The sequence below is a fragment of the Henckelia pumila genome, chromosome 2 (assembly GCF_033568475.1).
Source record: "Henckelia pumila isolate YLH828 chromosome 2, ASM3356847v2, whole genome shotgun sequence".
Classification (NCBI taxonomy): Eukaryota; Viridiplantae; Streptophyta; class Magnoliopsida; order Lamiales; family Gesneriaceae; genus Henckelia; species Henckelia pumila.
Window position 1 is genome coordinate 129,943,708 of NC_133121.1, and position 26,970 is coordinate 129,970,677.

The following is a 26,970-nucleotide window of genomic DNA, read 5'->3' on the forward strand; positions in this document are numbered from 1 at the left end:
TTTCGATTTTCGATCCCCCATCTCTTTCGATTTTCCATTAATTTTAATTTTCTCCGATCATTATCATTTTTCCGATTTATTACTCTACTCCATATTCAACCACACCAATCGCTGAATCAGATCTTCTCTTGCAAGGTAAGATACAATCAATTACGTTCTTTATCCCATTGTAATCATGCCCATGCTCGCATATTTGCGGATTTTTCAAATTAATTTCAAATTCTTTGATCCACACCGCGGCAGAAGATGATCTATATTTTATTGTTTTGTGAACCAGCAATGCGGTGTTGTTAGATCTGTGACGAAGTATCTGTAAACTTTAGTATTGGATTCTGCCATTTATGACAAATGTCAGCTTTTGTTCGTTTTCAGTGCTGATTTTGACCGTTAGTGATCTTGTTTCGCGTCTTACTTCATGAAAATGTGAGGAGAATCTTTTAGCTTCCCAAAGATGACTGCATTTGGTTTTGGTTGGATAAATTATTTGAAATTTGAGCTTGAACTCGCCATAATCGAACCCAGCTATCAAATTGCTGGACCCGTGGAAGGCATCGCATTTTAGTTAGTGAAATGTGTTTGCTGCAGATCCTTGTTTTATTGCCAATCATTGGTCTTCCTCCTAGATCATTTGATATGACACACTTCCTATATCTTAGTTATATATCTTACGTGCTAAGTTAGAATGGTTGGGGGCTTCCTTTTCTATCCTGCATCTTTGACTTTCTTTATTATATTTCCTTTTTCTAGTTCTATATCACCCGTTGATTGCCAATGACTAACTTTTTTATTTTTTCGTATGATTAACTGGTACGGTTTTAATTACACATTCAGGTAAAATTACTTTGTAAAAATTTCAAATGAAGAATTCGTGAGATATAAAGATTGTTGTAGTTTTAAATGGAGAAAGAAGAAGCGAGAGTCAATGAAGAAATTGATGAGAAGAGCTACAAAACGCAAAAAGAAGGCACTGAATGTGATGATAATATAGGAATTTCTCATGCTGCAGACACAGAAACATATAGTGAAAAATCGGATGACGTGGGCAGTGATGTAGTCTTAGAAGGAGCTGACGTGGTAGATGATGATTTTTTTGAGCATGTTTCGCTGAAAGATTCTGTCAAAAATGAGGAGGCTGTTAATCAGTCTTTGAGTGCTGATAAGTTGAGACATTCGTCTATTGGAAGCGATAATGTATTTGATTTTTCTTTCGCACATGCTCGATCATCCGGAATTGATTCACCTCAAGGTGCAGAGGTTAATAATAATTATTTTTCTAGCACTGGGCCAGACAGGGATTCAGATTTTGACATGGAGGCATCACCTTCTGCTAGTCTTGATTCTGCTGTGCATTTGCATGGGGATTTTGGATACTCTCCGGTGGAATCACCTCAAAAGACAAAACCTAAACAGGTTATGCCTAATGTCTCTCCGGAGCTTTTGCATTTAGTAGATTCTGCTATAATGGGGAAACCAGATAGCTTGGAAAAGTTGAAGAATGTTGTGAGTGGTGTTGAGAGTTTTGGAGGTGATGATGAGGCTGTCGCTATTTCTTATTTGGTTGTTGATTCACTTCTAGCCACAATGGGAGGTGTCGAGTCTTTTGAAGAGGATGAAGATGATAATCCACCCAGTGTGATGCTGAACTCTAGGGCTGCGATTGTGGCTGGTGGGCTAATCCCATGGCTTCCAGACATTGGGGATTTCCAGGGTCTCATGTCTCCTAGGACTCGGATGGTGAGAGGGCTACTTGCTATTTTGCGTGCTTGCACTAGGAACAGAGCGATGTGCTCTGTCGCTGGATTATTGGGAGTCCTAATTCATTCCGCTGAGAGGATTTTTGTGCAGGATGTTGGTTCGACAGAGAAAATGAAATGGGACGGAACTCCTCTCTGCTACTGCATTCAATACTTAGCTGGGCATTCTCTTAGCCCAAGTGATCTGCACAAGTGGCTACATGTCATTACAAGAACGCTCACCACAGTGTGGGCTGCTTGCTTGTTGCGTTCTCTAGAGAAGGCCATGAGTGGTAAAGAGGTCAGAGGTCCAGCAAGCACTTTTGAGTTTGACGGTGAAAGCTCAGGCTTGCTAGGGCCAGGAGAGAGTAGATGGCCTTTTACTAATGGATATGCATTTGCCACTTGGATCTATATTGAGTCATTTGCGGACAATATAAGCACTGCAACTACTGCTGCTGCAATTGCAATGGCTGCTGCTGCCACGTCAGGGAAATCCTCTCCTATGTCAGCTGCTGCAGCTGCCAGTGCACTAGCTGGGGAAGGAACAGCTCACATGCCTCGGTTGTTCAGTTTCTTATCCGCTGATAATCAAGGGATGGAAGCATATTTTCATGCACAATTTCTGGTCGTTGAATGTGGAAGTGGGAAAGGGAGGAAAGCGTCGCTGCATTTTACTCATGCATTCAAGCCACAGTGTTGGTACTTTGTTGGCCTGGAACATACATGCAAGCAGGGGCTTCTCGGAAAGTCTGAAAGTGAAATGAGACTGTACATAGATGGCTCCTTATATGAAAGTCGGCCTTTTGATTTCCCGAGAATTTCTAAACCACTTGCATTTTGCTGCATTGGGACTAATCCTCCACCAACTATGGCTGGTCTACAACGTCGTCGACGCCAATGCCCTTTGTTTGCTGAAATGGGGCCTGTATATATTTTCAAGGAACCCATTGGACCAGAAAAGATGGCACGGCTGGCTTATAGAGGAGGGGATGTGCTGCCTTCTTTTGGAAGTGGTGCTGGATCTCCATGGCTGGCGACAAATGACCATCTCCAAAATGTTGCTCGGGACAGTGCACTTCTTGATGCTGAGATTGCTGGCTCCATCCATCTTCTGTATCATCCTAATTTGCTCAATGGGCGTTATTGTCCAGATGCTTCTCCTTATGGTGCTGCAGGTATCAAGAATTCCCATTTTTGAGTAAATATAATATAATAAAATAACTGTTTCTGGTTGATTATTGTTCCCGTATTTCTATTGGAGGGCTCCTATTTTTTCCTCCTATTTGTGGAAAATATGAAATCAACGCAAGTAAAAATATTCTAGAAGGTTCACTTCCCCACTCTTCTATGGGGCACACACTTGTTTCTGTTTTACATATTTCTTTCCTTTAATTAACTCTTGCCCTGCTCTCAAATCATTTAAAATTTGACTGCAACAAATTACTATTCTTCTGGTCATGTTAACTCTCCCTGGAATGCTGTAGAGTTTTTGATGGATTAACGGTCTTTGTTAACATATTATTTGATATGTGCTTGCACTAAATAAACTGCACAATTTAGCTTTGTTGGATACACTCTTTCTTATCTTTTGTGCATCAAGTGAAGACTGCGTATGTATCCTCTCTTCCATAAGTAGTGGTTTGATGCATTTCAGGCATGCTTCGAAGACCTGCAGAGGTTCTTGGTCAAGTGCATGTTGCTACAAGAATGCGTCCTGCGGAATCTCTGTGGGCCTTGGCTCATGGAGGTCCCATATCCTTGCTTCCAATTGCCGTGAGTAGTGTGCGTGAGAATACTCTTGAACCACAGCGAAGTGACCTTTCTCTGTCAGTGGCAACAACTGCTCTTGCTGCTCCTATATTCCGAATAATGTCTTTGGCGATCAGGCACCCAGGAAACAATGAAGAGTTATGTCTCCGAAGAGGACCTGAAATATTGTCAAGAATCTTAAATTATCTGTTGCAAACTTTATCTTCTATTGATGTTGCCAAGCATGATGGAGTTAGTAACGAGGAACTTGTTGCTGCTATTGTCTCTTTATGTCAATCTCAGAAGTTCAACCATATGCTTAAAGTCCAGCTGTTCAGTAACCTGCTACTTGATCTCCAAATTTGGAGTTTATGCAGCTATGGACTGCAAAAGAAGCTTTTGTCTTCACTTGCAGATATGGTTTTCACTGAGGCTTCCGTGATGCGAGATGCTAATGCTATCCAGATGCTCCTGGATGGTTGCAGGCGATGCTATTGGACTGTTCGCGAAAGCGATTCTGTCAACACATTTTATATGAACGATGATACTCGGCTTGTTGGTGAAGTGAATGCGTTAGTTGATGAACTTCTAGTGGTTGTTGAACTTTTAGTTGTGGCTGCTCCTCCATCCTTGGCTGCAGAAGATATCCGTTGTTTACTGGGTTTCATGGTTGACTGTCCACAACCAAATCAGGTAAATTTCGTTATTAATCAAATATTTATTTTCTTGATTTATTCAGTGGCTTCGGGGTCTTCTATAGTTGTGTTGCACAATAATTTCTTAACTTTTATATGATCTGTATTCATCATGGGTTGAACTAGGTTTACTTTTGTTATCATTTAGAACAAAAAAAAGCCCCAGATTTGAGAAAATTACTGTTTGACACTTACGGGGTTCTTCTGTAGTCTGTACTAAAAGTAGACCTATGTTTGATTCTTATGCTCAAATTAAACATGAAGGAAACTCGGATGAATTTTATTCCTGTTGCTTGCTTTCATAATCCAATTTCAAATATCAGCATGCCTCACAGTATATAAAGGAGAATTAATGTATTCCATTGCTTATTGGAGAGAAATATATTTTAATTATAATTCATTTTTCATCAAATATCACCCAGCCACGTTTACCCTCTACTATCAATGACTACTGTCAAGGAACCTAATCGTTGAACGATATGAGATGGGAAGTTAATTTGAGTTGTTGACTTCTAATTTTCATCTTCAGAAAGCCATACCTTATTAGGAAATTGAAGCTTCGTTTTTGGTTGTTACTCAAGAGTTTTTTCCTGCTCAATTCTTTTTAGGAAATTTAAAATTGTTAACAGTTAGTTGATATAAATTGCTTGTTAATTTCTTGAGATCATTCGACAAACATATTCTGAATTGGGATTACAGTTTTATATAGTTTTGGAGAAACTTGACATGTTTGATCATACCCATGCTTTCACACCCAAGCATACATGCATATCAGAGAGCTGCTTTGAAATTTTTTTGTCACCAAAGTTGATGGTGTTTTGCAGCGTTGCAAAACCTTGGAAAGTTGTGAGTTTTAAACTGGATACCGGTGGGAGAATGCTTGAAACATGATGGTGTGATTATCTTCTCTGTGTTCCTCTGTCTCACTTATATTTTCAGAAACTTGTGTATATCATATGAAATTGAGAGAAAAATACTGTGAAATAATTAATTGAAATCAGGAATATTTTAGCATGGTCACCTCACTTCTACACTTTCTTTGTTTTCTTTTGGAGATTAGTGGAGGGGGGATTTACGGGTCTCTAACCCGAGACCTGCCTCAATTTTGGACAAAGATGCTACTTGGCCAAGAGGCCCGTGGCACTTCTACACATTTCAAGTTTTGAACAATTGAGTTCTCTCATCATTTACCCAATGTTTAGTTTTCTCACTCTCAAGTGCTGAAAGCATGTCTGATTATCTACCGTGGCATAATCTGCTATAGTTTCCTTCTTCCAGGTTGCCAGGGTGCTGCATCTGATGTACAGGTTGGTGGTTCAGCCAAATACATCCAGGGCTCAAACTTTTGCTGAGGCCTTTATATCATTTGGTGGCATTGAAACACTTCTTGTCCTGCTGCAGCGTGAAGCAAAAGCTGGAGACCATGCTGCTGCAGGGCATTCAAGCAAGCAGGGCGAGGCATTGTCATCCTCCAAAACAGATACAGATACAGATACAGATACAGATACAAGGGAGGGGATTTCTGAAAATAGTGAGCACGGTTATGCAGGATACATGGAGCAAAAAGATTCAACTTTACATGAAAATGCTTCTGAACTTGAGTGTTTTAGTGGTCCTACGGTATCTAATATTGAAAGGATGTCATCTATCTCCGAAAATATTTTCACCAAAAACTTGGGTGGTATAAGTTTTTCAATAAGTGCTGAAAATGCGAGGAATAATGTGTATAATGTTGACAAAAGTGATGGTGTAGTTGTAGGAATAATCAACCTCATAGGAGCTTTGGTGATAGCAGGACATTTGAAATTTGATGCGCCCGCTCCCCCAAATGTGTCTAGAAACATTGTTGGTTTACTTGAGGGAGGAGGTACCATGTTTGATGATAAGGTTTCTCTTCTTCTTTTCGGTCTACAAAAGGCTTTCCAAGCGGCTCCACTCCGGCTTATGACTAACAGTGTGTACACTTCATTATTGGCTGCTTCGGTATGCCATTTTAATATCCGACTTGCTGCTGCAATACCATTCTTGTATGTGAAAAGTATTGACTGCGTATCTTTTGGACTCATGGTGGACAATTGTGGGCCTTGGTCAATCTGTTTGTCTTTCCTCTTTGGTCTGGGTAGGATGAACGAAATTAGCTTACTGTGACACTGTCCTTTTCTCTGTGTGTTCTGTATCTGTTCAAGTAGTGCAAATCTGCCTCTGTAAACTCATGTTTGCTTTAGCTTCTAAGTATGCTACGAAGGTGTTTTCTAATGCAAGATTTGCCTTGCAAACTTTGAGATATTGTCCTGCAGGATTGAGATGGTGCAGCAGTTTATTATAGGTCAAATTTAGAATCAGAAGATTCTTACAATATTTTATGTCCACATTTTCCTTAACTTTCCTTGTCTTCTAGAAATGGGCCTCAATCAGAATAAAGTGTTATTGATCAATTCCATTTACTGGTATAACTGTGATGACCCATCAATTAGTTGGTGCAACGATTGTGCAATCAGTGTGTACCTTGTTGAGGTGCATTATCATGATGTACCATGTCATTGCAAATATAATAATGGAAATAACTTATCATGATCACGGTATAAGAACCTAATTTTTTCTCATTTTGTATGCATCACTCTGTATTGACTAGCATGCGTAAAAATCTTCTTTCAAGTTCCAAGGGCTTATAGTCTGTTTTGCAGTATGATTTGCCAGTTTATAACATCACATTGAACCTGAATTATACTCAACGAAACGTGTAAGAAACTATGAAAAGAGTATTGAATTCCTCTAACTGAATGATGTCATACTTTTGGGAAAAGCTTGTACATTCAAGTTGTTGCTTAATTTGAGTTCCTGAGATGCCTTTTTTTTGTGATTTCAGATAAACGCATCTTCAAACGATGATGGACTAAACTTCCATGATTCAGGTCATCGCTTTGAGCACTTTCAGCTTTTGCTGGTTCTTCTTCGTTCTCTTCCATACGCATCAACAGCATTTCAAAGTCGAGCACTACAGGTACTTAGTTTGTGACACTCACAAATTATATGATATTAATTCTGGGCATGTAGTTGTTCTTTATTTTTTCCTTATATATGTGTTGGTCTTTCGGTCTGCTCTTGATGTTGGGATTATAATTTGGTTAATCCCGTACACGCAGCCTGGTCAAATGCTTACTTGATTGCATTCCATCATTTTCACTAGTTTGAATTTGTGTAACAAAAGAGTTAGCATGTTACTGGTCTAATGTTCTCCTTGTATACTCTTCAGCTGTTTGTAATAATTAATTTTCATTCGACTCTGCAATCTTGGAGGATGTTTGCTTTACTTATTTTTTATGTTCATAACAATATTTCGGTATATCCTGTCTAAGCGATATATTGCAAATATCTTCTTTGAGTTTTTATACTTTCTATTTGATTTTAGGATCTATTGATATTGTCTTGCGGTCATCCAGAAAACAGAAGTAACCTGACAAAAATGGATGAATGGCCTGAGTGGATTTTGGAGATTCTCATATCCAATCATGAGGTGTAATCATCAAGCCACTTAGTACTTCTTCTCGTGATTATTTTATTGAGACATCTTTGTCAATTTTATAATTTTCTGGTGCTTTTCACGTCATTATGCAGAATGGCTCAAGTAAAAGTGTAAATCCATCTGAGTTGAAAGATGTAGAAGACTTTATTCACAACTTCTTGATTATTATGTTGGAGCACTCAATGCGCCAGAAGGATGGATGGAAGGTTTATGCTCTTTGACCTTTTCTTTTTATTTTATATATTTATTGTTACCCTTGCTGGCTGCTGCCAACTTTTGTTAGACAATAAAAAGAGAGGAAGAATTTACTTTAATAGAATGTTGAGCAATAGAGAATAAACTGAATTGGTATAGGGATTGGAGCTTAGCTTTGAGCTAGATTTACTGGAACCTCTTTTGAGGATTAGTGGATCACTGGTCCACAATTTGTACTTTAATTATCTTAATTATTAATAATATTTATGTTTCTGATCAAAAAAAAAAAAAAAAAAATTTTTTTTCTCCAATTTCATTACTTTGTTTGGAGTGCACTCTTTTTCTTCAAGTCCTTAATCATCCCCATCCACACCTATCAACCCCCTACTAGTGGTGCTTTGCCGTAAGCAATTCAGGGGTTCTCCATTTGCAGATGCCCCTGCTTGTGGTGGAATTTCTATGGGGCCGTTATGGGTGTGGCTGTGGTCTAAGGCAATGTGGAAGGTAAGAGAAGAAGAAGAAGGAAAAAAAGGAAAAAAAAAAGGTAAAAATTAAAAGGAAAAAGGAAACGAAATGAAATGGGAGGAGTGTGTTGGTGAGTGGATAATTTATCTGAGATTGGTTAAATTCATATTTTCTGAAATTATGCTGTAGATATGAATATATGGAAGAAGAAGAGAAATTGGTGACAAAAATTGTTATAAGATATTGAAAAAAATCGTGCCTTATGGATTTGTTGACCCAAACTTTCTGCAGTTGGCTCGTCTATAACAATTTCTACTCTTTGTTTCTGTTTTGAATTTAAATTCTGTTTTTTCCCTCCATTCTAAATTTCCAAGTGTCATTATCTATTTTGTCATTGTTGTGACAGGATATTGAAGCTACAATTCATTGCGCAGAATGGCTGTCTATGGTGGGTGGTTGTAGCACTGGCGATCTAAGGATTAGGTATTGCAACTTAAGATTTGACATTTGGATTCTAAAGTTTTTATTGGATAAGAGATAAATATTGGGGTTGCTGCATTTTGGGATAGAATATTTCAGCACTCCTTTTCTCGGATTTGCACTTCAGAATAACTTGAATCATGTTTAGCTTTTCTAGAAAATTCACAATAATTGAGGAATGTATTAACAGGTTGGTTTAAATATTTATTTTTCAAATATTCTGGGTAAAATTGGATCAGATATGTTTAACTCGTGCATTTCACAGAGAACTTTGACGCTCTGATAGGCCATGCTTCTCTCTCTCTCCTAGTTTCTTTCCAATATTATTGCAGCTTATAGTAACATGTATTTGTTAGACGGGAGGAATCATTGCCAATTTTCAAAAGGAGGCTTTTGGGTAGCTTGCTAGACTTTGCTGCTAGGGAATTGCAGGATCAGGTGATCTGTAAATCTTTTTTACGGCAAGTTCTTTTTCTATTTGTTTATGTATAATTCATATTAGTTTATTTCTCCTTATTTACCCACTGGAATTTAGTTTTTTTTTATAAGAAACTATAATATTATTAATGATGTGAAATGATTTGAATAAAAACAGTGAACCAGTGGTCCACAAAAGCGTTCTAGTGCCCAACACCAACAAAGTAAGCTATCATTCTAAATCAGAACTAAACTCCAATCCCTATACAAATCTAGTGTTGACAGAGATTGAAAAACTAAACACTTATGTGCCCAAGTGGATACTCTAAGGCTTTGTTTGGTTTGATGTATTATTAATTCATGTATAACTTATCCCAATCAATTTCGTCTTATTTTTGTCATATTATTTATCTATTTATTAATTAATAATTTTACATCAATTAAATCAAATAAATTATAATCTATCCATCAAATGAAATAATGTATTAACTATTTTTTCTTATTTATTTTTAATTTTCATTATATTATTTATCTATGGATTACTTATTCTATCACTCAAATCAAACGGTGCCTAAGCTTTATCTTGTCCCAAAGTTCTTCCACAGGTTCATCAATATCTTCAAATGTTCTTCTGTTTCTCTCCAGCCATAAAGACCAACACACACAATGCACCACTACTGTCCAAAAAACTCTCCCTTTCTTTCCAAGATGAGCTCCCAAATCTGCAGCATATAAATCTTTTGTGGATTTTGGAATCACCCAAGATAGCCCCAATTCCTTGAGAACGAGGTTCCACAAGGAACTAGAGAACGTACGGTGAATAAGCATATGATCCTGGGTCTCTCCCCCTTGTTTACACAGCACACACCAATTCGGGCTTAGGAAGAAATTCGGGAGCCTCTTTTGAATCATTTCGCAGGTAGGTAGTCTTCCTAACACAGTTGTCCATGAGAACACCTGAACCTTCGTCGGAATAGGAGTTTTCCAGATTGGATAGAGAAGAGAAAACCTAGGAAACTGATCCTCTGGAAAGAATGACTCAAAGAATGACTTAACTGAAAACAAATCTGAGTTATCCCACACCCATTTCCTAATGTCCTCCCCCCCCCCCCTCTACTAAGTTTACCCCTCTCAAAACTTCCAGCAAGTTGCATAGCTGGCCCAGTTCGTCGTCCCTCAAGTTACGTTGAAAGTGCAATTTCCTAGATAAAGAGTTAGTGGAAGAAAAGGCGTCTTGACAGAGGAAATATGAGATTGACCTATTATGCTCCCTAGAAATCTGAAAAAGGTTAGGAAAAAGGTCTTTAAGAGTAGAGTCCCCCACCCAACAATCTTCCCAAAATCTAAATCTATCACCACCTTGACCATTGCCCTCACCGAGTGAATGAAAGCCGGATACGTCCTAGATATGAATTTCCACGAACTTCTGAATGTGTTGTGTCTAGCCAACCCCGCACCCCAACCGTTATCTTGAACGCCGTATTTACTCGCTATAATTCTCTTCCAAAATGTATCCCCCTCGGTTGAAAAATGCCACCACCATTTGCCTAACAAAGCCTTGTTCCGAAGGCAAAGATTACCTATCCCAAGCCCCCTCTCTCTTTCGGTCTACATACTTTATTCCAGGCAACCAAATGACAGTGAGTCTCCCCATCCGGTCCATCCCACAAAAAGTTCCTCATAATCTTCTCCATGGCCTCTGCAACTCCGCGCGGGATCCTAAACAGCGACAAATAATACAGGGGAAGGGCATTCATGACCGCCGAAATCAGCGTCATTCTGCCTCCTTTCGATAGGAATGCTTTCTTCCAGCTAGCTAGCCTTTTAGACATCTTGAACCTCACTGGTTCCCAAAATGAAACCCTAAGTGGGTTCCCTCCCAAAGGTACTCCAAGATATTGAATGGGCCATGATTCCACCCCACAACTGATCTCTCTATCCAATCCTTCCTCCTTCTCTTTTTCACAATTGACGCTCAGCAATGCGCTTTTCTCCTTGTTGATCTTTAATCCGGACATATCACAGAAAATGAGCAAAATATCCATCAGCAATCTTACATGATCCTCATTCTTCGCAAAAAACAGCGCATCATCTGCAAATTGAATGTGAGAGACCTCAATCTTGTCCCTACCTATCTCCCAACCTTTAAACTGATTTAAAGACTTTGCCTTGTCGATCAATCTTCCCAAAACATCTGCCGCCAGGTTGAACAAAAAAGGGGATAAAGGATCTCCCTGCTGTAACCCTTTCTCCCCCTTAATTTTACCTTTCGGTCTACCGTTGACAATTATTGAATAAGTCACTCTGCTGAGACAGCCTTTAATCCAGTTTCTCCACCTATTCCCGAACCCTTTCTTATGGAGCACAAAATCCAAAAATCGCCAGATAACATTATCGTAAGCCTTCTCGAAATCCGCCTTGAATACCCATCCTCTCTTCTTCTTCAATCTGTACTCTTCCACCGCCTCATTCGCTATCAAACAACAATCCAATATTTGACGGCCTTCAATGAAAGCACTCTGGGATTCTGCGATGGTTAGCGCTAACACCTTCTTGAGACGCGACACTAGCACCTTGGCAATTATCTTGTAAAGACTAGTGACTGGACTAATCGGTCGAAAATCCTTGATGCGCAATGAATCTTTCTTTTTTGGTATCAGGCAGATATAAGTCTCATTCGTTACTCCGTTCACAACACCTCCCTCATAAAACTCCTTAAAAACCTTCATCAAGTCCCCTTTGATTGTAGGCCAGCACTCCTTATAGACTTCCACTGAAAAACCATCTGGTCCCGGGGCTTTCGATCCCTCACACTCAAAAACTGCTTTTTTAATTTCCTCCTCTGAAAAGGGTAACTCGAGCTGCTCCATGGAATCTCTGTCAATTGCACTCCACTCAACTCCTTCAACACCCCATCCCCCTGGAATTTAGTTGTGACACTATGATTACAAAATGTCTTTTCTTTCCCTCCCTGTGATGGCACATAACATCCAGCTTTACCATTTTTAAATAGCTGCAACTTTTTTACCACTTATGTTATCTAGATCATAGTGATGGAATTTCACTTTCCTGAGTAAATCCAGGCTTTGGTAGCAATTTATCGAATAATATATGCATACTCTCTAAGAAATGGGCTGCCAACTGTGTACAGGTGGAGACAATTTTAAAATGGACTCGTGCATTTCTAAAATCTTGAAATTTATGTCTAACTCTGAATGTGCCCTAAACCCCCATTTTTAAGTATCAGTTGTACTTTTTTGTATATGAATAGCCGTCTTCTTATGTCAAAACTCTCGAATGAACTTTGCAATGTTACCTTATGGGTGATGACCTAACTGGCTATCTTTGCCCCTCAAGCGTGGCATCTTCCATGTGTTCGCCTCTTCGCCCCTTCTTGAACAAAGAACTTCACTATCTTCCCCTCCCTTTGCAGTAAGATAGGCTGTAATTCTCAGCATTTACTGAAGCTGATATTCACACGCCTCTTAGAAACAAAGAAACAATCTCTTTTTTACTTGGATGCAGTCGTTTTTTATTTATGACTTTTTGTTGAATATTGTACACTATTTCTGTTTTTGTTCCCCATCGACACTTTGATCTCTGTTCTTAACCACACTTTCTTTCTTATCTTTCACATTCTTTACTTGGGGGCGGGGGAAGGGGTTCTCTTTTATGGTTTTTAAATTATTCATATTTTTCTTCTAATTCTACTATAATGTCAACGTCGTAGCCCCTTTGTTGCTGCAGACTCAAGTTATTGCTGCTGCAGCTGCTGGAGTGGCAGCTGAGGGGTTGTCACCTAGAAATGCTAAGATGGAAGCAGAGAATGCTGCTCAACTTTCTGTGGCTTTGGTTGAGAATGCAATTGTTATTTTGATGCTTGTTGAAGATCATTTACGACTACAAAGCAAACTTTATTGTGCTTCATGCCTTCCAACCACATCTGCGTCGCCACTTTCAAATGGTAATCCTGTGGGCAATCAGGTTTCAAGTACAGCAAATGGAGAAACTCTAGATCCTGTGTCTAATCGCAATTCTTCATCTAATGACGCAGGGGGCCTCTCTCTTGATGTATGTTTGCTGCTATATGATCATGACACAGCATACATATCAGACCCATAATGAAATAACTGATGCATATGCACTTGCTGCTGGCTTTTAATTTCCTTGTTCCTTTATATCCGTTATTTTACTTTCAAGTTCCCAGTTGGATCCAGAAGCCCAAGGAGTTTAAGATCTTTTTGGTTTCAGATTTATCTAGGAATTGGTGTTTTGTCTGCTGTTAATATGTTACGTTTTCTGTGTTAGGTTTCGTGGACCACTTGTCTGCGTTTTTTAATTATTTCTTTTAATTATCATAATATACTATCGATTCTTATATAAAAAAAATTCTTCTTTCTTATCATCTGTTGTCAGCCTGAAGTGAAAAGATTACTATATCAAATGTTATACCCAAGTTTGATGATTTTTTTTCACCATGCATTTTGTTTTCGGTGCATCAGATCTTCTATCATTTTTAATTATAGTATGTCTGCTGTTCCTTTCGATAACTGTATCTGCATGTGTTTATGTCATCTGCCAGTCTGCCACTGTATTGGTCCTAGAAGATCATAATTTTGTATGGCATAAATTTGTTTCTTCATTTCAATTTCAACACACCATTTTCTTAAATTGAAAACTGAATTTATCTTGGTTTGAGTAGGTTCTTGCTTCAATGGCTGATGCTAATGGACAAATTTCTACGACAGTTATGGAACGACTTGCTGCAGCAGCAGCTGCAGAACCTTATGAATCCGTTTCCTGTGCATTTGTGTCATATGGAAGTTGTTTTATGGATTTGGCGGAAGGATGGAAATATAGAAGTCAATCATGGTATGGTGTTGGTCTTCCTGTGAAAACCTCAGGGTGTGGTGGAGGTGGCAGTGGATGGGAGTCTTGGAAATCTGCTTTGGAGAAGGACAGTGATGGAAACTGGATTGAACTTCCATTGATAAACAAGTCAGTTACCATGCTTCAAGCTTTGCTATTAGATGATTCTGGACTCGGTGGCGGTCTTGGTATCGGTGGAGGATCTGGTACTGGGATGGGAGGAATGTCAGTGCTTTATCAGCTATTAGATAGTGACCAACCATTCCTATGTATGCTTCGGATGGTGCTTGTCTCACTGAGAGAGGACGATACTGGTGAAGACCATGTGCTCATGAGGCATTTAACGTTGGCAGACAGGTCACCAAAGGGTTTTGGTCGTCAAACTAGCAATACATCTTTTGACGCGAATTCTAGATTATCAACTAGAAAACCACGATCTTCTCTGCTTTGGAGGTACTGTTTATGTTACCCATTCCAATCAACTCTGATGTATTATTTTACTTCCTATTTTGTAAACATTGACACATTCATGTGACTTGTGAGAAGTTTATTATCTGTGCCATCACAAACCCACCTGTGGCAAGGAATTTTCTTCATTGTTTTTTGATCTGCTGATGGTTAAACTTATTTGCTTCACAAAAATCTTAGCTTCGCATGCATGGGACCTGCCAAAGATTTTTGATGTTCACTTCCCATCTTATCTCGCATAATGAACTTTTGTTGATTTGACCGCATGTGTTCAGATTCCATGTCAATAATATTCTTCATATCTTGCTGAATCATTGTTTCTCATACTTGGCTATGCACTTCATCTTTCCTGGACTAAAGCTTTATGAGAAGGATGGTAACTGTCCCATGAGTAACAGATGTGATAGTGGGGCCCACTCAACTGGGAAATTGTTTTACTTTTCTTTGTGTACTTGAATTAAGAAACTGACACAGGTTTTAATGTACAGTGTATTATCCCCTGTCCTGAACATGCCAATTTCTGAGTCAAAGAGGCAGCGAGTTTTGGTTGCATCATGTGTTTTATATTCTGAGGTCAGATTTGTACTACCGTTAGGTTACTTCTGTTGCCATTAACAGAATTATTTATTCCTTGCGCTGTATTAGTCCTGAATTATGGATTCGAGTGTAAATAAATCGAGCTTTGAACTCATCATGAGTTTACATTGTATTTACAAAATTGATTAACGAATATTTTTGCAAGCCCAGATAGCAATTTTGACATGCAAGATTGAGCTTATAACTGTTCGTGAGCTCCTGATTAAAATTAATGCTAATATTTGTATTTGATAATAATATTATGTATAGTATTAAAAATATTCATTTTTCTTTTAAATATATTAAATTATATTTTAAAATTAATTTTGCACGTGCGAGCTCATGAATAAATTGATTGTGTGCTTAAAAAATCTTATACTCGATTGAGCTCGATTAACGCCTGCTCATTGGGCTCGTTAGTTAACTCCTCTCACCTTAGTCTCCTATTATGTACCAACATATATAAGTTACATGAAAAACCGCTGTTATAACTACTTTTTCTCTGTTTTATTCATGTTGCAGGTGTGGCATGCTATTGGGAAGGACCGGAATCCTTTGCGCAAGCATTACTTAGAGGCCATTTTACCTCCTTTTGTTGCCGTTCTCAGAAGGTGGCGGCCACTTTTGGCCGGAATTCATGAACTCGCGACTGCAGATGGTATAAATCCCCTTGTTGTTGATGACCGTGCGTTGGCTGCAGATGCTTTGCCTGTTGAGGTTACTGATCGAATTTCCTTTGAACAAAGTTCTTTATCCATATTTTATTGCGTATCAGTTTATCTCAAGAGATGATGTAGCTTCTTCTGTCCAAACAAATAAAACAGACTGATCCCAAATGAACCACCTTGTCTGAGGACACATTGTTCACTGTACTAGCCAAATAAATTAGGTCACATTGAATACATTATACTTCAATCATTTGGTTGAGAACATTTAGGCTCGACCAATAAGTGCAGTCATTTATTTATTACGAACTTGGTGTTTCTACACCTCATCTGCAACTCAAAGTATATTTTTTACACACTTATCTGGGTGGCTACAATAAATATTCTTTAGCTTAGCAATTATAAGGGTCTCCCTTGAAACTAAAGCCACTCGAGTCCAAATCCTTTCAATAAACCTATCTTTTTCTAAGTTCAGATGCATGCCCACAAGCCACTGGAGAATTAGAATATCAAAGTTTTGACCCAACTCTTTTTATCCTAGCATGGACTTGTGGTTTCAAAAGATTAGACTTTGTTGGAGGCAAATTTTGTGTCCATATGCTTTAAAAATAATATATTAGTATGTTCTTTCAAGAATCAACCATACTGCATGTTCTATCTCCTTTGATTGTTTTTTGGTTTTTATGTTCTGATTAATATTGCGTTCTTACTGTGGTATAAATAAGACTTGCCTTGATACTTCTTAGGCTGCACTTGCTATGATATCTCCTAGCTGGGCTGCATCTTTTGCATCACCTCCTGCTGCTATGGCATTAGCCATGATTGCTGCTGGTGCTGCTGGAAGTGAAAACAATGCTCCTCCCACTACCACACAGCTTCGGCGTGACTCATCATTGCTTGAGCGAAAGACAACAAGATTGCACACATTTGCAAGCTTTCAAAAGCCTTTGGAAACTCCGAACAAATTTTCAGTTGTTCCGAAGGACAAGGCTGCTGCAAAAGCAGCTGCATTGGCAGCTGCAAGAGACCTTGAGCGTAATGCAAAGATTGGTTCAGGACGAGGTCTTAGCGCCGTGGCAATGGCCACATCAGCACAACGACGGTCCAGAACTGATATGGACCGTGTAAAGAGATGGAGTGTTTCGGAAGCAATGGGAACTGCCTGGGCAGAATGTTTGCAATCAGTTGACTCAAAATCTGTATATGCGAAGGATTTAAATGCCCTTTCCTATAAATATATTGCTGTCCTTGTTGGAAGTTTAGCTTTGGCTAGAAACATGCAAAGATCTGAGGTATTGCATTCTTTTATCGAAGGCCTATCAATATCTTAAAGTTACAGACAACGAACACTTCAAACCATTATTTCTGGTTCTCAGGTGGACAGGAGGTCACAAGTTGATATGATAGCTCAGCATCGCACATACACTGGCATACGTGAATGGCGCAAGCTGATTCACTGTTTGATAGAGATTAAATGTCTTTTTGGGCCTTTCGGTGATAATTTGTGCAGTCCCCAGCGTGTAGGTTTCTTGTTGCTAGAATTTATCTGTTTATCAAGGTTTCTGAATCAACTATTTCTAACTGTTAGCCTGGGTGATATTAGGTATTCTGGAAGCTAGATTCCATGGAAAGTTCTTCAAGGATGAGAAGGATTTTACGAAGGAACTACCAGGGATCAGATCATTCTGGTGCAGCTGCAAATTATGACGACCGTACTGATGATGATCAGAAGCACGAAACACATAAAGTTGTAAGCCCATCCAAAGCCTCTATCTTAGCTGCAGAAGCCATCTCAACTGAGGTAGGAAATGAGGAGGATGAGCATGATGCTTTCTATTTGGATGGTAGTCCAAATGGTGAATTTCAGAAGACGTCTGGATCGGGTGAGCAGCTGCTGACAATGTTTACAGAGTCTAGAGACCCTCCAGTAGTGACTAATGACCTAGATTCGGCACCAGTCTCATCAGCCGTTGCTCCTGGTTATGTTCCTAGTGAGCATGATGAAAGAATTGTTCTTGAGCTTGCATCTTCAATGGTCCGCCCTCTAAAAGTCCTAACAGGAACTTTTCAAGTTAGTTCCACATATCTTAATTTTGATATCCATTATTTACGCTGCATTACAGTCCCAACCCATTTCCCTGATACGAGAATTGCATATTAAATATTTCTGCATCAAAAGACTTGGGCTGATGTCTTGGCACTGTTGCAATCTGTTGTTGGAACCTGGAACGGTTGTCACCTAAGTTTGTGTTTGAATTGGTGCATTTGAATTTAATGAATGGATTTGAAAACTGGATTCAAATGCTTCTAGTTTGTGGGGATTTAAAATCCATCAGAATGATTTGACACATGCTTAAAATGGTAATGAAGGAATTTGAATTCCATAAAATTGCACGGGTTTTCAAACAATTGTAATGGATTTAAATAATATGTTTGAAGTTCTTTGATTTCAAACCAATCAATCCAAACACACTTAGAATTAACCCATCCATCTTTGAGCTACAAGTCCTATTTTTCTTTTTGTTACGGGCATTGATTTTTCGGTTCAAAAATTTGTGATTTGATTGTTGGTCATGGATATGTAGGAATTCCAAGTTTGTCATCCATCGGCTGTTAGTTGCATCGGGGTTAAGGATTTGTGTAGAACCTGAGTTTCCCAACTGTTTGATCCTACACAGAAGATTTTGGTTTTTATCGATGAATAAGTTCAGAATATCTGTGATAACCTTTTATGTCAGGGTAACAATGAATTTGTGAAACTGATGTGTTTTGACAGATAACAAGTAGAAGAATTAACTTTTTGGTGGATCACATGGATAACGGTGCTACGGATGACTTGTTGAATGAAGTTCAAGAAAAAGACCAAAGCTGGTTGATATCGTCACTTCACCAAGTATATAGCAGAAGGTGATGTCGTTGACACACCACTTTAACCTCCAAACCTTTTCTCAGTTTTTATTTAGCATTAAAATGTCAAGTAGAATGGGATCTGTTACCACCCACACCAGTGGTCCTATGTTTGTGACTTAAAAGCCTTCTCAAAGTTGTATAATGTTGTCTGAACCCAAGTTAAGTGCGAGAATATCTCTACAATGCTTTGGCATTAGCATCAGTAATCAAATAAAAAAGCACTTAAATAAATCCCATTCCCAAAGCTAACATCATACAAACCCAATTTAGACATCATCTAATAGGCTAAGCCCTTCTTAACATCTTCTCCAGCAAGTGCTAGACTAGTTTCTAAATGCCTGCCAATGATATTAATTTCATCATAGAGGGTTTGCCTATGAAGAGGTGAACTACGAGAAAAGTCCTGACGTTGCCGCATGTTTGAGAGCGGATAATCTCTTGTAAAAAGTACTTCTCTCCAAGCATATCCTTGTCCAATGTTATTGTTTTTCTTATTTGTTCTCCTATTAATGAGTATGTTTTGTTTGGCTCCACACTTGCGTAAGATGGTGCACATAAACATATTTTCGCACCATCATTTGTGAATTTTGAATTTCTATTTCTGCAGATATCTTTTGAGAAGAAGTGCTCTGGAGTTATTCATGGTTGACCGGTCAAACTACTTTTTTGATTTTGGCGTAAGCACCTTCAAATTTTCTGTGATTGCAAAGATTTTCAAATTTTACGACTAATAATCTTAGTCTCCGGTTTTCATTTGAAGAGCACTGAGGGCCGACGAAATGCATATCGTGCTATCGTTCAAGCCCGTCCTCCTCATTTGAACAATATCTACCTTGCAACTCAGGTATTGACCTTGTGATGTCTTGCTGTGCATCTTTTATAACAGAAGTTACTGTGCTCCTCTGAGCGGGAACTACCCTCTTCTTTTGGGCCTCTCAAAACTAGTCTTTGTTCTGTACTGCGATTTATGCATACATATTTTTTTATATTTAGTTGCAATGGAACATACTCTTCTCACAAAAATGGCAATGAATGGACGTCTGGATGCAAATGTTTTGATCTTTGATTTTAGTTATGTTTGTAATATTTCTTAACTGATATACTTTCCTCCTATGCTCAAGAGACCTGAACAACTTTTAAAGCGAACTCAACTTATGGAACGTTGGGCTAGGTGGGAGGTATGTTATAAATTAAGTCGTCCAGAATTTATTTGGTCTATTTCTTTGACTTTAAGTTAGTGATTTACTTTAATAAGAAATGGTATGTTTGTTTGCAGCTCAGCAACTTTGAATATCTAATGCAGCTCAATACATTGGCAGGGCGTAGTTATAATGACATTACACAGGTAGAGTGTTTGCCGGGAAATGCAATTCTTTTATTTGATGATCTTCTTACATTAATAATAATTCTTAATTCCATCCATATGTGCAGTATCCTGTATTCCCCTGGGTCCTTTCTGATTATAGCTCACCCAGTTTGGATCTTTCAAATCCTTCTTCTTATCGAGATCTCTCAAAGGTGATCTATAGTAGAATTTTCTTCAGTTACTCCTTTTTTCTTTTTGTCATCTAATTTTGCATCTGTTTGCAGCCCGTTGGTGCCCTGAACGAAGAGAGACTACAGAAATTCCAAGAGAGATACTCTAGTTTTGATGATCCTCTCATTCCAAAATTTCACTATGGATCACACTACTCCACAGCTGGAACCGTAGGTTCTCACATTATAATGACTTTTACCATTAATTGCTACAATTTGTTGTAGAAATCTGTGGTTCTTCTGTAGCACTTTACCCATTTATGGTGTCTTTTCCAGAGGTCTCGGTCTAGTCCTGTCCATTTGCTTTTTTTGTCCGTCTTGATCAATAAAATCATTCTACTTAGAGAAAGTATCTATAGTTGTTGCATCAGTATATTTCATCTTCACTTAAATAATTTGGTTTGCAAGCTATACCCAATTTCTAGGTTGCTAATTACAAATTTCTATGTCTATTTCCTGGAGCGATGTTTTAATGACTGCAACACTTAGTTTGGTTTTTACCCGTTCGGAATTCTTACATGAAATATAACCTAGACAAAAAAGACTTTTGTAACTCACTTGAGCCATTATCTTACTCTGCGTGGAATAGCATGATCTTATCAGAAACAGCTTTCAGAGTTTTCCTATTCCTTCCTTCTTTATGAGCATGCTAAACTATAATAGGAGAATTATTAAGAATGATGCTATATTGTTTGAATCAATTTTACCCCCAATGATATTATGGCTAGCCTACGGACAGACCTAACTTATGATATGCTAGCACGAGTTGACTTTATTAGAAAATAATTAAACCATATATTTGGTCACATGTGGTATGATTTCTTGAGCTTGTCACAAAGAAGAGCACTCAATTATGGCATTTGAAGTTACCCAGTCACATCAATTGTATCTCTGTATTCCTTGGTGATTTAAGTGCAACTTCATGAGTATGATTACATTGATTTGCTACCACCCTATCTGTTTTATTTTACAGGTGCTATATTACCTCACAAGAGTAGAACCTTTTACTACTCTATCTATCCAACTTCAAGGTGGCAAGTTTGATCATGCTGATAGAATGTTTTCAGAAATAAATGCAACTTGGGATGGAGTTCTGGAAGACATGAGTGATGTAAAGGAACTGGTATGATCTCTTTTCGTTTTCTCTTTATTTTTCCTGGCAACTGAAGTATTTGAAAGTTCAACTTCTTTTTATGTCCTATGCTTCACATCCTTCACAATGCATGTGCGCATATGGCTCTTCAATTTAATATTGAGTTCTTTATTTTCCTGAGTTTAGGTTCCCGAGCTATTCTATCTTCCAGAAATCCTAACCAATGAAAACTCAATTGACTTTGGTACGACACAGCTAGGAGAAAAGCTCGGTATGCATTTAAATTGCTTGCTTGCAATACAGATGGAGCTATATCTATAGGTCTTTGATAGTTTTATTGTCCCCTCACATTTAAGGTCCGGTTCGGCTTCCTCCGTGGGCAGAAAACCCAGTTGATTTTATCCATAAACATCGGATGGCACTTGAGAGTGAGCACGTCTCAGCTCATTTGCATGAGTGGATCGATCTTATATTTGGGTGAGATATTTTCTAAATGTAGATTTATGTATGTGTTCCTTGGTGTAATTAGATGAAGGTTAACATGTACAATTCTAAATATTTAGGTATAAGCAACGTGGAAAAGAAGCTATCCAGGCTAATAATGTCTTCTTCTATATCACGTATGAAGGAGCTGTAGATATTGATAAAATATCTGATCCAGTAAGTATGCTTTCTGTTTACTTCTCTTGCTTTTGTTTTAATTATGCATGCCATCTGGATTGCATTTATATGTATTAAAATTTTTGAAAGGTACAACAGCGTTCCACTCAAGATCAGATTGCTTACTTCGGGCAAACCCCATCGCAGCTTCTAACCATACCTCATGTGAAAAGGATGGCACTGGCAGATGCCCTTAACATGCAGGTATTCCTAATTTTTATGTTTTGTTTTGTTTTGTTTCTTTTCTTCGGTACAGGTAGTCTTTGGTTTTCATTTTTAAATTAGACAGCTGTTATTGAAAACCACAATTTGTCCGACACTATCTGTGTAGTGCTGTAGTTTGGATTTAATTGCTATGGAAATGCGAACCACATTGTCAGAAATATGAATTGAGGATATTGAATTGTGTTCCGCCAATTCAAAATCTAGGCATCTTTAATTGGTTCGATGATGCTTCCTCGTGTTTCAACTAAAGACCTATGGTCGGATATGTGATCAATTTCCATTGTTTTTCTTGAGAAACAGTACGGAAGTGTATCATATTCAATACTCCCATTCTTATCATTTTTGTTGGAGTCAAGTTCTTCTGAATCAGCATCTCAAGGTGTTTCATTCTTTTGAATTGTGGGTTAGTAATTCATGTATCTACTGGAGTATGAGAATTTTACCTTAACTTTTCAGGTGCATTTTAACGAGGAACTTTATGCAAATACATTTAATTTTCCTTTATGGAACTTACATTTTGAGTTGGATGCCAGACTTTCAATGCCTATAAAACTTTTATGTTTACAACCAAATGGTTTCTGGCTCTTATTTAGCTCCATAAATGGGTAGACCTCAAGTTTTCCTTAGTTGTCAGGTATCATCACCTTTTCAGTAATTTTACTTTCTGGGCTGCTTGCTCTCAGATGCCATCTTCACGCTAAGAATAAGAATTATTGACAGGTGGGTTTAACTTCAATGCAACATCAAAGTAATTTATGGCTTATAAAAACTAGTGAAAAATGCACACATAAGACGCGTGTGAAATAGAAGTTTTTTTTATATGTATTTTTTTTAAAGCAAAACATGGAGTGAGTGAGAGGTTTAGTAGGATAGTGGATAAGAAGGGATAATTATGGAATTATGTATTTTGATGTCCTCTAAGGTAGTTAATGCTCATCTTTTATATAATAGAATAGATTACACATGATTTTAGAAGGTGTATTATTTGATTGAGAACTGTTTTTTATCAATGTATAGAATTGTTTTAGTTTGAAACATGCCGCAAAGGCATTATGACATCTGCTTGTGTTACAGACTATTTTCCGGAATCCTAGAGATGTTAAGCCATATGTTGTTCCCTATCCCGAACGCTGCAATCTGCCTGCTTCTGCCATTCATGCTTCTTCCGACTCTCTTATAATTGTCGATACAAGTGTGCCAGCTGCACATATAGCACAACATAAGTGGCAGCCGAACACACCTGATGGCCAGGGGTCACCTTTCCTTTTTCACCATGGAAGGCCTGGTGGGGTTGCTGGCGGTGGAGCATTTATGCGAATGTTCAAAGGGCCGACAGCATCTGGATCAGAAGAGTGCCATTTCCCGCAAGCACTGGCATTTCCAACTTCTGGGATCCAAAGCTCTGGGATAGTTTCAATCACCTGTGATGGAGAAATTATCACTGGTGAGGAATGCTTTCAGATTTAATTTTGAATCTGATGCCCGTTTTCCATGTTCAAAGTCATATGAGTTCTGTAATAAATATAGTTACTCTCTCTATCCAATGTATCAGAAGTAAGTAGAGGCTAGCTTATTTAACTTACCATGTCATGTATGATGTATCTTTCAGGTGGCTTTTAACTTGTGATATGGAATTTCGGAGATGGCTACTCTCCTTCCATTCTCTTATTTTTTTGGGCTGAAACTAAGTGTTGTTGATAGGGTGATTCAGATAGGTGGTAGAGATCCCAATATGTCTAGAAGATTCAATGGTTTGTGCTTGAGAGTGACTCACTCAGGAATGAGAAATTACCATGTAGTTCAGTTATTAGTGGAATGCATATAAGACGGCATGCCTTCTTCAAAATCATCCCATCAACAATTATACGAGGATCATAATAATAAGATATAATCCATTTTTCAAATTGTAGCTATGCTTTTTGCAGTCCACTGACGGCTGGTTCTGTTTGGTTTTGACATCATTAAATGGTCAAATATAAATTGATTTGAATCTCCATTTTTTCTCATTCACGTAAAACCACCTGTAGCTGGTGTCAAAGCTTTATATGTTTGGATATCATTTAGTTTCCTTTCGACACAAAAAATCACAATTGAGCTGTTGCTGTAAAAATTACTCTTTCTTTGTTATTTCCATGAGTGTTCATACTTCTGGTACAATAATTATTGGTGGTCTGGACACTGGAAAACTATTCTTTGTGATAAGAAGTTACTTTACACGGTGTTTGACTGTTGTTGTCTTGTTTATATACAAATTTTTATGTAAACTTCTCACTGCTACTTTGGGTTCTAACCGATTGGAAATGATGGCTTGTTTGTCATTAGTTTGTATTGACTTTACAATATTGTCCTTTTATTTTAGGGGGGCATGTAGATAACAGTGTGAGGCTGATATCAGCTGATGGAGCAAAAACTATTGAAATAGCCAGAGGGCATTGTGCTCCTGTGACTTGCCTAGATATATCTTCTGATAGCAACTATCTTGTCACTGGATCTCGGGATGCAACGGTTCTACTCTGGAGAATACATCGAGCATCCAATTCCCGCTCCAGTACATCACATGAGCTTTCCACTAATCCAGGCACACCCAAATCCCCTGGTGTTCGTGCGGCTGCCAACAACTTAGCAGAAAATAGTAGGGGGCACCGTATTCAGGGTCCTATCCATGTCCTCAGGGGTCATCTAGGGGAAATAACATGCTGCAGTGTCAGTTCTGACCTCGGAATTGTAGCTTCATGCTCCAAATCATCGGATCTCTTGATTCATTCGATAAGACGAGGCCGGTTGGTTAGAAGACTAGTTGGCGTGGAAGCTCATTCTGTCTGCATATCATCAGATGGAATCATAATTGCTTGGAATAGATATCTTTGTACTCTCAGAACCTTTACTCCTAATGGAACTCTGATAGCTAAAAAGCAACTTCCGCTCCTGTCAAGCGTTAGTTGCATAGAGGTTTCTGTTGATGGACGCAGTGCTTTGGTTGGAATAAACCCATCTTTGGAAAATGATGGAGGCACTGATTACAGCCAGCTTATGAAATCAAAAGAATCAAGTGGTGTAGCTAATGAATTAAATAAAGGCGATAGACTTGATGTGCCATTTCCTTCTATTTGCTTCTTCGATCTCTACACTCTAAAGGTGGGGTAAATTGGTGTGAATTTATAAAATAAATACTTTTATGAGTTGCATTTATGTTCGTTTCAAGCGCATGTACTGTTTTGAGAACCATTTGGCTTCCAATCCACCAAATTTTCTGTCTTATTCATTTGTGTTATTTCATCTTAGACTCAATAATCCTCTACCCGCAGGTCTTTCATGTGATGAAACTAGCAGAAGGGCAATGTATTACTACCTTTGCTTTGAACAAGGATAACACAAACCTTTTGGTGTCGACAGCTGATAAACAGTTGATTATATATACAGATCCTGCGGTAAGTTCCATCTATTATGTATTGTTTAATTATTTATAAATTTAAATTTGATCATGGATTCACATTTTCTCTACTATGAAAATACCTAAATCTATTGTACTGGCATCTTTTTGCTTTTTTGTGTTAGGAAAGGAGGAAAATGCATTCGCTTGAGTCTTTTTTATAGCAGCAAAAATAATTACATTGCAAATCAATATCTTTTTTAAAAGATAAATAAGTCGTTTTCGTTGCTTGCAGTTGAGCTTGAAGGTCGTAGATCACATGCTCAAGCTGGGTTGGGAAGGTGATGGACTAAGCCCTCTCATCAACTGAAAGTCCCAAGGTAATAGATTTCATCTTTGGGAAGGAATTGTAGTTCAACACCCAATCGCTACTATGTATTCTGCAATAGAGTTCCCTATTTTACACTCGAAATTTTCTTGAACAGCTATTTTGAAGTTGAACAGCTATTTTAAAGGGCGAGCCAAATGTAGCACGATTGTATTTACTAGTGTGTATACTATTTTTTTTTTTACCAAAATGGGTTAAGAAAGTTTTGTTTGAGCCTGACCCTCAAACCGTGTATTCTAATTAATTTTTTCCAGGTGATGTGTAAAATTTTTTGATTCTTGTGTTAAAATTGTATCAACCTAAACCTTGATTTTGTATTGTTTTCTGGGGAAATTATTCTGTATTAAATTTCTGACTTTAAACTTCTTTAGATTTCGGACATGTTTTGGTCTTTTATTTATTTATTTTATATTTATGCAGCGCATGCACCATTTTGCAAGATGAATTTCTCGTTTTTTTTTTTATCTTTTCTTTGAAATTAAACTAAACGATCTCCAAAATTAACTCCTATCCGAGGATGCAGGAAATTGCATAATTGCTTTCGCTTGGATATTGTTAACTTTAGATTAATTTCAAATCATTTCATTACACTATTTATTTATTTATTTGTCAATGGTTAAATATTTCAATTCTTTTAGGAATTCAAAATAGTCATATGGGTGCGCTCTCATTGATAATAATTACCAAAACAATTAATTGGAGAGGGTAATCTGTTGGTATTAACATTTTTTAAAAAAATCAATATTAACATATTTGAGTAAGGAAGAGAGCATAAGAGAAATTAATGTATTTGATAAAAACATTTTTTACTTTAGCTAAACAAAACCCATTGTGGTTCGAAATAACAAATCAATAATCACAACATTTTAAAACTTATATTCTGTTTCAAAATGGTACAAATTCAAAGTTTTATTTCAAATATCTTTTACTCTATACATTTATTTTTGTAA

General features: G+C 37.9%; 1 protein-coding gene across 3 annotated transcripts; it reads left to right on the plus strand.

Moving 5' to 3' along the window:
- On the plus strand, window positions 1-26,372 carry LOC140881941 (BEACH domain-containing protein C2). 3 transcript variants are annotated; one of them, XM_073287624.1, is made up of 33 exons: window positions 1-135; window positions 832-2,911; window positions 3,391-4,178; window positions 5,459-6,163; window positions 7,047-7,181; window positions 7,590-7,694; window positions 7,796-7,909; window positions 8,770-8,846; window positions 9,200-9,281; window positions 13,008-13,331; window positions 13,963-14,582; window positions 15,086-15,170; window positions 15,696-15,890; window positions 16,585-17,130; window positions 17,215-17,358; window positions 17,442-17,909; window positions 18,615-18,745; window positions 19,356-19,425; window positions 19,509-19,592; window positions 19,870-19,926; window positions 20,004-20,093; window positions 20,180-20,266; window positions 20,339-20,455; window positions 21,258-21,407; window positions 21,564-21,648; window positions 21,734-21,854; window positions 21,941-22,037; window positions 22,128-22,241; window positions 23,337-23,706; window positions 24,622-25,397; window positions 25,568-25,690; window positions 25,928-26,012; window positions 26,118-26,372. In XM_073287624.1, exons 2-32 carry the CDS (start codon window positions 898-900, stop codon window positions 26,000-26,002), a joined length of 8,949 nt encoding a protein of 2,982 aa, XP_073143725.1. In that variant the 5' UTR covers window positions 1-135; window positions 832-897; the 3' UTR covers window positions 26,003-26,012; window positions 26,118-26,372. The 3 variants fall into 3 exon arrangements, with proteins under 3 accessions (XP_073143725.1, XP_073143724.1, XP_073143726.1); XM_073287623.1 differs by having other exon boundaries at window positions 25,928-26,372; XM_073287625.1 differs by having other exon boundaries at window positions 20,025-20,093; window positions 25,928-26,372.
- The last annotated feature ends 598 nt before the right edge of the window (window positions 26,373-26,970 follow it).